This window comes from Epinephelus lanceolatus, chromosome 22 (assembly GCF_041903045.1).
Source record: "Epinephelus lanceolatus isolate andai-2023 chromosome 22, ASM4190304v1, whole genome shotgun sequence".
Classification (NCBI taxonomy): Eukaryota; Metazoa; Chordata; class Actinopteri; order Perciformes; family Serranidae; genus Epinephelus; species Epinephelus lanceolatus.
Genome location: NC_135755.1, coordinates 33,382,030 through 33,393,196, shown reverse-complemented (window position 1 = coordinate 33,393,196; position 11,167 = coordinate 33,382,030). Strand labels below are relative to the sequence as shown.

General features: G+C 39.4%; 1 protein-coding gene across 1 annotated transcript in view; it reads left to right on the top strand.

Annotated features, from left to right (window-relative positions):
• The first annotated feature begins 368 nt into the window (after positions 1-368).
• Positions 369-11,167, top strand: part of adam19a (ADAM metallopeptidase domain 19a) — a 288,250-nt gene continuing 277,451 nt past the window's right edge. Inside the window, exon 1 of the mRNA XM_033609823.2 lies at positions 369-586. Coding sequence (XP_033465714.1) covers positions 457-586 — 130 coding nt within the window. The 5' untranslated portion in view covers positions 369-456. The remainder of the gene's footprint in view (positions 587-11,167) is intronic.

Sequence of the window (11,167 nt, the reverse complement as noted above, 5' to 3'; positions counted from 1 at the left end):
ATTTAAAATAATACAAAATACGACAGTTAAAAGTAGTATGTCCCTTCCCTAAGCAAAAATGTATAAAAAGTTCCTCCACAGAGTTAAAAAAAGAAAACATTTGACACACCTCCCCCACTTTATACCACCCTCTACCCCCTCACAAGTAACAAACAGTCCTTAAGCATATCAGGGTCGATTTTGACAAACCTACTTATTACAAAAACAAACATTGTAAACAATAGCTAAAAAATTAAATGAAAGAATATATATTTTTGATCCCTTATTTGGCTAAAATGACGACTTGTAGTTGTGGCGCTTGTTCAGGTCATTCATCACGGTTTTATTTTAATGGTTCAGACCGGAAGTGCTGTATCTGACTCCGTAGTATTTGACGCTCGGAGGAGTCAGAAAGGGAGGCAGAGTTGAAAACGGCGAGGAAAGGGAGGACGGTCGGCGGTACCGAGGGTCACAGGGATGTACAGTAAACACAGGCAGAAAAATGCCCAAATATCACCGGCAAAATGTGGACGTTTGCTCGTTTTTCTTTCTTTTCTGTTGCTGAACGGCACACTGGGCAGAGCCAGCGGAAACACCGGAGAACAAGGTAAAGAAAAGAGCGGACACGCTGTAAAACTTCTTCTAGCATCTACCAGTTGCACGTTGGAACACTGAGGCACAGCAGATAAACACGTATGACATGTATAAAATGTGACATTCAGTTTAACGGGCTGTAATTGAATTGGTGTTTGTTTGGTTTGACAGCGCTCAAACTTTACTTAAGAGTAATAAGCCGCCGTTATATATAAAGCTCAAGGCTGCACGCGCCGAATTCCATATAAAAATCTGACAATTTAATGCCACGTTGCTTATCAGGCAAAAGCACAAGACACATAGCATAGCATAGCATGGATTCATTCTTCATGTTGCCACAAGCTGAGACCAAAACAGAAACACATAACCACGGAATAACACTGTGATAACATCCCACTGTTATCACCGCCTCTGTGGTTAACGTTACTCCCATCGCCTCCTCAGATGGATCGGTGGGGAGTTCCAGGGGGGAAATAAGGTCAGTTTCTAAAAGTTGACATTATTGAGTTGTGGCTTTAATGCCGACAGTAAGAGAAGACGTTAGTTGTCCTAAAACACGGTGGCATATGTTTTCTAACACGTCTTATATTTCACTGTAAGCTAGGGAACAGTAAATTGTCAGAGTTTTCAAACGTGCTTCGGGTGAGAGTCTCTTGATCCACGCAGGTATCGAAGCGAGCGGCTTTGCGTTAATAACTTTTATTATTTATGATTCATTTGTTTTGTATTGTAGAGGAACAAAGGTGTAAAACGTGTTAGGGTTAACGAGGACTTGTCAGTAGTGTCGATGTTCACAGTAGTTTTCCAGCCAAACTACACAATGAGCCCTGTCCTCTTTGTGCCTTGTCCATAAAAGGCAGCGGCTGAGAGAATCGCTGCCGGTACAGTACAGTGGTCCACATCTTAGACAGTTATGTCACACTAAGTCCGTTTTTAGGGACTTTCTGGGTGAAACCACCACAGTGTTAGTTCCTGGTTGGATTCTAGTTTTTACTATTGAGGGTCTGACTTGGCTGGGAGTCTCCACAGTATTTGAAATGACATGAAATTAACAAAGAGTTAAATCTAATGTATTGAGCTTCTTCCCATCCTCGGACAGTCAGATAAAGGCCCGTGTGTGTGTGTGTGTGTGTGTGTGTGTGTGTGTGTGTGTGTGTGTGTGTGAGACTGGCTGGTATGAAGATACATCAGCATGTCCAGCAGTCATGTGGACTACTACCCTCAGGCTGAGTAAGACTCAGACAAAACCCCCCATTCAAGAAAAATGTTCCAAGTTAATGACGTTAACAACCCCTGTGTGTGTGTGTGTGTGTGTGTGGCTTCTGCACTATCTTTAAAACACAGTGGAGTTACAACATGAAACTTATGCTGTCAGATGCAATCTTACACTACAGCTAGAGCTGGGACAAAAATGTAAATGCAAAACATTTGCTTTTGCTCTCATTCTCACGGGTTTAAGTTGAAGTGTTTTCATGCATTCAGTAGATAAAGATATATTTCTCTCACATTTTGGTCACAAATTTGTTAAAATCTGTAATAGTGAGCACTTTTCCTTTTCCAAGATAATCCATCCACCTGACAGGTGTGGTGTATCAAGGTGCTGATGGAGCAGCATCATTACTACACAGGTGTGTCTTGGGATGGTCACAATGAAAGGCAGCTATAAAATGTTCCGTTTGATCACACGGCACAATGCCACAGATGTCACAAGTTTTGAGGGAGCGTGCCGTTGGCATGCTGACTGCTGGAATATGCACAGGAGCTGTCGCCTATGAATTGGATGTTCATTTCACTACCTCAACATGTCTCCAATGTTGTTTCCATGAATTTGGCAGTACATCAAACCAGCCTCACACCTGCACAAATCGGTTATGATGATGAACTGCTGTCAGGTCAAGACCCTGGTGAGCATGCAGATGAGCTTCCCCAGGATGGTTTGTGGCTGGTCTTAAGCCTCCTACAGACAGTGAGATTTTAGCAATCTTATAGTGCAAAGCTATCGCCACATTTCTGTCACGATGCAGAGGTCCTGAGCTGGTGTTGCTACATGTGATCTGCCGCTTGGATGTACTGCCAAATTCAGGGAAACAACAGTGAAGACATCTCATAGGGAAACAACAGTGAAGACATCTCATGACAGGGAAATAATTTTCAACCTGTAAAAAAATGGGAGCAAAAACAAAAGTGATGAGTATAAATTTTTGATCAGTAGAGGAAGAGAAAATATAGAACAGTCTGGTAAGAAAAGAAGTTGCATGACTTTACTATAATGTAGCCTTTAAAACCAGGAAGTCAGCACTTACAATATTACGACATCAAGTGTCATATGACATATAGATGTAATATCTAGATTTTTGCTAGTTCTAACTACAGTGTTGCATTAAATTCACATTAAAAACCTAACTGCAATAAGTTCATTTTTATGAAGTTTTTATTGTTTATTGCATTATACTTCAAGGTGTTTCTTTTCCACACACTTTATATACTGTAGAGTACTGTAGAGGCCATTTGCTAGGTGGTGGTGTCTGAGGCATCCTTCCTTCATGATCCATCATGTAACCAGTAAATCACCATTTATACCATATAAAAATAACATTTCAGCCATTGTTTAATTAAATAGGCTTACAGTCTTTCATTTGAACCTATCACTGGGTTAAGGGCTGAATACCAAAATTTCATTTTCAGGCAAGACATTCTGTATTCTGTCAGCTTCATTATTTAGCCTAATCTTTGAAAACTCACTGTACTGTATTCTAATCACAACCATTGCTCAAGTTAATATTTATGAATAACCATAATTAATTTCAGTCCATCTGAATTTTAAAATTAACACATCCATCTGTGAACTACATTTCCAGTTGTTCTCAAACAATGTATAATATGTTTTAATTTTAATATACCTCAGATGATTCATATTAAAAACCTAACTACAATAAGTTCATATTAAGTGTTTCTTTTCCACACACTTTATATACTGTAGAGAACTGCAGTGATTTGGTCCTTTTAAATTAATGTCAATTGAATGACCTAATCAGAGAAAATGCAGCCAAAGTATTCAAAACATCTCATTTGTAACCGTCAGTATTCCTAATAAAAACAGCTCCTAAGGGCGTATTTGACAGTGCCGTCTTTCTTGCCTCACCCCACCTTGAACCTTTCCTGGGAACCAGACGAATCTGTGAGCTCATGTTTTATTTGCTCTGGCAGATGCATCTGGTTCCTGTCCCATTCAAGCAGGTTTCCCGCAACTTGAGATCTGATAGGCCAATCACAACCGTTTATCTAATAAGGGACATGTTTTTTGAGACCTTTTCGAAGATCAACAAGTTGATCAAAAATGGTTTGGGCCTTCTGTGTTGATTCAGATATTTTAGTAAGGTCAGTTAAAAAGCTTTTATCTTCAAGTTCTTACGGCGAACACTTGTAGTCTGTTGATATTTGTCCATCGCTCAGCACTTGTAAATTGAAGCCCTGGCTCTACATGAAACTCTACCCTCTCCCAAACACAGGATAGATGTTGTCAATGTATAGTATGCTTTTCTCTACCACTGAAACGATGAGTTGATGAATCAATTAGTCAATTAATAAAAAATGCAGACTATCAACTGATTTGAATTTAATCAATCATAGAAGCTTGTTTAATCTGAGGATTTGCTGCTTTTCTCTGTTATATCACATAGTTAACAGAATACTTTTTCAGCTGCTGATAAAACAAGATGTTTGAAGATTTTGTCTTGATTAACATATTAATCTGAATTTGTAGCCTCATTTTCCTCTCCTCTTAATTTCCAGTTGGATGCTTACAGTCAGGGAAAGAAACAATGGCTGACCTTCCTAGTGGCTTGAACCACTGACTTATAAAGAGAACCAAATACAACACTGGAGGCAGGGTCTTGTTCATTCCTATGAAGGTTGCTCAGTGGGGCATGAAGCCAAAAAACTTAATTTCCATGGTATGAAATTACCCAGATATTCCACATCATTAGGACCATAGAATAGGCGCACTAGAGACCGGTCAAGTAAGACACTTCCACTTTAGCACTCCGCTAACTTGAAGGTGGGAAAAAAATGATTTAGTTGTGCTTCTCTTCTGGACCCTTGAAGTGTCATTGGACCAAATGGATCAAATCCTGATAGTAATGAGTCATTTTACAGGGGTTGTGATGCTGAAAAAAAAAACGGTATCCACTGATTTACAGACATTTCTTTCCCAATGAAAGTCTATGGGAAAGTTGTTTTGGGCCACATGGCATCACATGACAGACATGCAAGTTTTAATCCAAAATTTGCCCACAATATAAATTGGCTTCAAAGTCTGGCGCTGTTGCTCAGGGCTTGGCTGTAACCAGACTCATTACTCTAAGACTGACATTTGGAGTTAACATCAGATATTGATGTGCCAGCCAAGTTTCTATGTAAAAAAAAAACCTGTTTTTTTTTCTTTAGCAAAGATCCCTTAATGTTATTAGTAAGGTGGCACAACTCTTCTTCAGTATGTTTTTTTTTGGCCATTTGCTGGGTATTTGAGGCATCCTTCCTTAATGATCCTTCATGTGGCCATCTATACCATGTAAAAACAACATTTCAGTCGTTTAATTAAATAGGTCTACAGTCTTTCATCTATTTTAGTAAACATTGTGCACCTGTTCAAACTTATGAAAGATAGGGGCTTAGAACATTATGATGCAAGTTTATGGTGTTCATTCTTATGCATAGTTTTGTCTCATAAGTAACAAGCAAATTTTAATTCATGTAACCATTTGTTACATAAATTGGAGATAAATGTATGGATTTTTTGACCTCTTGAGAATTTCTTAAAATGCTCAAAATTGCTCCAAAATACCACATAAAGACAAGAAGACTTTAAAGAACACCATAAAAAGTCCATGCTGTTATTTGCTATCAAAAACTTTATTTCTGTAAGAATTGCATTTTTTCGGCAATTGGATGGTGAGCACCTCTGTTCTGGGAACTGCTGAAAAACTCCCTTATTGTTAGTGTACCTATGAAAGCCATTCATCCTCTGAATGCCCTCGGTCTCTAGATTGTGGTTGTAAAGTTTTATGAGGCTTTGATTATCCAGGAGGTCACCATAGGCCATTTTATACAGTGAGGTCCATTTAAAAAAATGGACTCACTACAATGAAATGGCTACTTTGGGGACTAACATCATCAGACATCAATAAAACTGGGGCGATTGAATCCACAAGAGTCTCAGCTTTCCAGTCAGACCCAATTTATGCAATTCCAAGACTGCTCAGGGAGCACAGTATGCAGAAACATTCAAATACAATGAATGAAAATAATCCATTTGTGTTGCATGCAAAAACTGCATGGTACTAGCAGAAAGTCAATCAATCAATCAATCGATCAATCAATCAATCAGTCAATCAGTCAATCAATCAGTCAATCAATTTTATTTATAAAGCCCAATGTCACAAATCACAATTTGCCTCAGAGGGCTTTACAGCATACAAAGTGGGCATGTCTGAAAAAAGGGACTCTCAGGTACTCATAGAACCCATTTTCATTCAGATTATCTTGAGGTGGGAGGTCAAGGGACCCCTGTAAAGATGGCCATGTCATTTCCCTCACTGAAATTTAGCCTAACTTTGGAGGGTATTTAACCTCCTTCCTGACATGATAGCATGACTTTACTCTGACCTTAAATCTCTGCCCTACAGCCTCTGAAAGACAATAATGTTAGCTGAGGACAGCAGCGTCCCTGCAGACTGGAAGACTTTAAAGATGACACTACATTGACAGTGCAAGTCATCAGTTTTACACTTTTTAGTTAACTGTCCAGGTCTTTATCAAAGAGTTGTATTGTACTTGAGCACAGATACTGCTACCAGATATCACTGGTTAGTGGTTAGTGAGTGGTTAATTTATGCAACATCTTTGTTTAATAGATAATACCACATGTCCCACATGTGTCTCCCACTGCTGAATCTGGCAGCAAGTCCAACAGAAGAGGACTGTGCCACTACTCCTCTCTGCTCCACAACCAGTCTGTCCCCCTCCTCCCTTCATGCTTTGCCATATTGTTTCTTTTCTTTTTTTTGTCAATCTATTACTTTGTATCAGCATATTCTTCTGCAGCATGGTGTCAACCAGTAATGCACCAGTTAATTGGCTGCAGATCCTAACTGGCTAAAAAACACTCTAAATAGAACAGTGATAATTGGCTATTCCTCTGTTCCAAATGCCTGCATGAAAATCCCCTCCAAAAAAACAATACATCAGGAAAGCGGTGATTGTGTGCCATTAAATGTGGGAGCTCATTTGCATCAGTCAGCAGAACCACAGTCATCAAGCGTCACATCATCCATCTGCCATCAACAGTTCATCTCTGGACACAGCCTCTGATCATCTGAAGACAATCAACTGTCAAAAGAATTCAACATCTTTTAATAAGCACATCAATATTTTTAGGAATTTCTTGAATTTCTTATTTAAAGTATCATGAGGATCTGTAATGTGCAGGACACTTTACAGTAAAAGAGAAATTAAAAAGAAAAAAAATTCAGTCGTGGAGAAACTATGTGGCATTGTGACTGTTCCCAAACTTCCTCAAACATATGTTTGGCATTTCTGTACTGCCAGGACAGACAGTTTTCACTCCCAGCTTGACAGATACCGCCATTTTGTTGGTGATATCGGCGTCAGAGAGGGACGTACAGAGACAACTTTCATGTCGGTATGATATGCAGTGGGTGTCAGTTTTAGAGGCAACAGCAACAACCCAAGTCACCAAAAACAACCTAAAAGCAAAGTGTTTTGTATTTGATGAGATGGGATCAGGACATGTTGGCCAGGACCAGTAATCCAGTCATGCAGGTCCTGGACTTAGAACTCTTTAATGTGAGTTATATATGTGAATAAATGTGGTGAGAGAAGGATCAAGTCAAGGTCTCTTCAATAATCACAATTCTGCTTTGATCCGCTCTCACATAGGCTCTCAATAATGTGTTCAAACATGTGGAACTCTCTGAAATTATCAAGCAGATCTGTATGACCCTCTCACAGAAACTGAGCCAATTCAAATTCCTACATCTCCGTTTCTTTTGTCAACACACCACCTCTTTGTGCATGTTGTGTTTTGGTCAAGCACACGCTGACTACTTAACCTCGCCCACAAATGTAACCGGCTGACGCATTCTTTTGAAATGTTTTATACCAGTGTTCCTTGCCTCAAGGTAGATACAGTACATCTCAGTGGGCAGCATGTTTTACCTTAGCAGAAGTGACAGGAGTTTTAATTCACTCTGAGTGTTTATTTTGGCCCAGTTACAGAAATGTGTGGGTGGAGTTTGCATCGTAGACATGTTGCAGCTGAGTTCATTTTGAGTGGCGTTCTCCACCAGTCCCAGATGCAGTGGAAAGGATTTTAGATTGCCACAGATCCAGTAACATCTGGGACCTTCAGCATGAAACATTCAGATCAGGTGGCTCATTAATGGTTCTGTGTGACGGTCGTGACATTACATGATGTCAATGTCAGGGCTTTTCATTCAGGTGGCTGATCAAAACTTCATCTCATGACACAATCACTTAGTGTTATGACCTGATTTTGTGACATCATAAACTGACATTGTGACTGATATCACAACATCATGTTTTGACATTGTGACCTGGTGTTTTGATGTCAGGACCCAAGGTCATGACCTTTCTGCCTCATGGTTTTGATACAATTTGTGAATTTTGGCCCATATAAATTCTAAACAATTCTATATTGAGTCTCTCTTTTTTCTTGCTTTCTCTATGTTTCACCGCATTGTTGTAGCATATAAAAAAACCCCAACAACAACATGCTAGCATATGTCTGACGCTGTACGTAATTACCCATGTATCGTTAGCCAATGCTGTGTTCACATTATGAGCGACAAAGAAATAGGGGTGGGAATCACTAGAGGATCCATAATACAATATTATTGTGATACTTAGGTCATGATACAATATTATTGCAATTTTAAAGGTGTTGCAATATGCTGAGTATTGCGATAAAATGTATTGCAGCCATTTTTTTTTGCAGCAAAATGTATCTAAACTAAGCACAAAAAGTAAGGAAATTTGTGTTTGGTAGATTATTACTTTGTTGTAACAAAGCTTCTTGGCAATAAATCTTATACCGTTGGAAAGCCTGTTTATTTCCCTTTTAAACAGTGCCACATTTGAAAGGAACATGCATTTGTGGGATGAGCAGCAGAGCTGAGTATGTGGGTTGTGCCCATGAAAAATTTGCCAAATGTTCTCTGCCAATGCCAAACAGCTTTTTTTGGCTGTTGCTATTGACTCTTATTTTGAGCTTCTGATAGCCCCAGGTGCTGAAAAATCAGGTGCCTGATTGGCACCTTCTCAAGATCATCTTATGGAAATTTCTCCAAATATGGCACAAAGGTCCACTTGGAGTCAAGATCGAACTGGTTAAAATTTGGTGGTCAAAGGTCAAGGTCACTTCACATATAACCGCAAGGCAGTAATTCTAGTTTGTGAGTGTGCGCGTTAAAGTTTCACTTGGTTGCATTCATGCAGGATGCATATTGAACTCTCTTCTAACAGTGAAAGTTGGTAGCACCAGTATTACCAGTGGAAAACTTAGTCTGGAGCCCTGGTGCATCTCTCTGATTTTGGACAGTGATTTTCAAATGTTGTTTTTTTAAAGCAGTATTGTCAGTAGGGGAATTTCAATATCACCCCACCAGCTCTAGTCACTTGTAGGGATAAAGTGAAGGTTTGCACATCCGTATTAATAGCTTTTACCCCGCAGCTCAAAGGATCATTATCTCACACCGTGTTGCTTCCCGTTACCTCCATGCTCTGCACCCTTCCTTATTGCTCGCCTTGTCAGTTTTCTTACAATCTCTCCATCTCAGACATGTCATCAAAAGGTTAAAAAAGCCCACCAAACTCCTAATGCACTTTTGCTCTGCTGGGATTCAAATAAACTCCATACTCAGCAGTTTTCTCCACAATATCTGCCTGCAACACGGCCCATTTACCAGGCACTGAGCGCAGCCTGCCCAGGGCCTGCGCTCCACATGCTTTTGCAATGCAAGGCCTGTTCTCCGAGCCCAGAGGAATCTGTATGGAATGATCTAAGAGCTCTTGAAAGCGTGGGCTGTTATTACCAGGGGGGGTTAGGAGGGGGGGCAGGGACCGGTTGTTTAGTCGGCAGAACTGTTATGGCTCGACCTCTAAACAAGCAAACTTTCATTAGCGACACGTTCCCCGACAATGCTCAGCTCACCTTTGCACACCACCTCATTTTCCAAATGCAAACACCGGGTCGGTGTGACGGCGAGGTTGCACCCTTGAAGAATATTTTGTTTGAAATCTAACAAGATTTCGAGGTTGTTATTTGTAACACCCACAGAAATACTGTGCAAGGTCCTTTCTGGTCTGCTGTGTGGGCTTCTTTTAGTCATTATTCATTTTCCAAGTGCTATGTTTATGCTTTTGGGTCTGTGCTGTGTAGGTGAGGGGCTGCCAGAGAGTGCTGTTTCTGAGAGCTTCCTGTTTCAAGCTAATGCTATCAGTCTCCATGCCGGGAGTGTAATGTAGTTCTACAACATGTGAAGTTTGTAAACCCTTTTATAATCAACTGAGAAAAGAGATAACTGAGCTGCCTCTTCTCTGAGACAGTGTCAGATGCTTTGAAATGATTACATAAGTTAAAAGAAAACATCAGTACATTATACATTTATTTCATCCAATGAATATCATGTTAATTTTCAGTTGTTTTTGTCACTTGACACAAAGTCCACTTTTCAATTAATTCAATTTAATTTTAGCCAGTGAATTGCACTAGATTCCAGTAAACCATTTTCTTGTTTTGAATTTTCTCTTTTTATTAATTTCTTGCAGTTTTTTGGGGTCATGTCTTCTGTCATTGCTCATTACCTTTTTCCCATGTTTTTGAAAGAAATCAAGCCAGTTTGCACAGGTTTCAAAGGGTTAAAGTCAATCAGCCCTTTATTAGTCTTCTTTTGAATTAGCACAAATTCAATCATACAGATTAATAAAACAACCTTTAATATAACATTTTACATGGAAATTAAAAAAGCTGAAAAGCTTTTTTTCTTTTTTTTTTCTTTTTTACTATTGTAGAATAATTCTCTCTTTAATATCTATTTTTATATTGCAGTGAAAACACCAACAAGTCTCCTTCAACTAGCTGTATTTATTCAAGTTTCTCGCCAAAAACTACATTTTACACTGAATTTTATACTGAATACCCATTTTTCCTGAATAGAGCTTGAACTTAACATAATGTAACTCAGTCCAACATCTGTGAGCAGTTAGTTGAGGCTACTAGCTGCTAACAGCTAACAAGTAAGCAGTAAACAGTCATTGTATTCTTCCTGTACCTGCTCATTAATTTAAGTTTGTGGCCATTTATCTGGAGCCTTGCTATTTAATCTGCGCAAAACTGATTTGACTCAACAGAAAAACACCGGCCGCTGCCATCAGTGAATGTCATCTCATTTGCCAATAGGCTGATCACAGCCACAAGGCGAATATCAGCCAATAACGATGTTTGGGAGATGAATCGGCGTGTATGATTACGTAGGCTATGGATGAATTTTGGTGC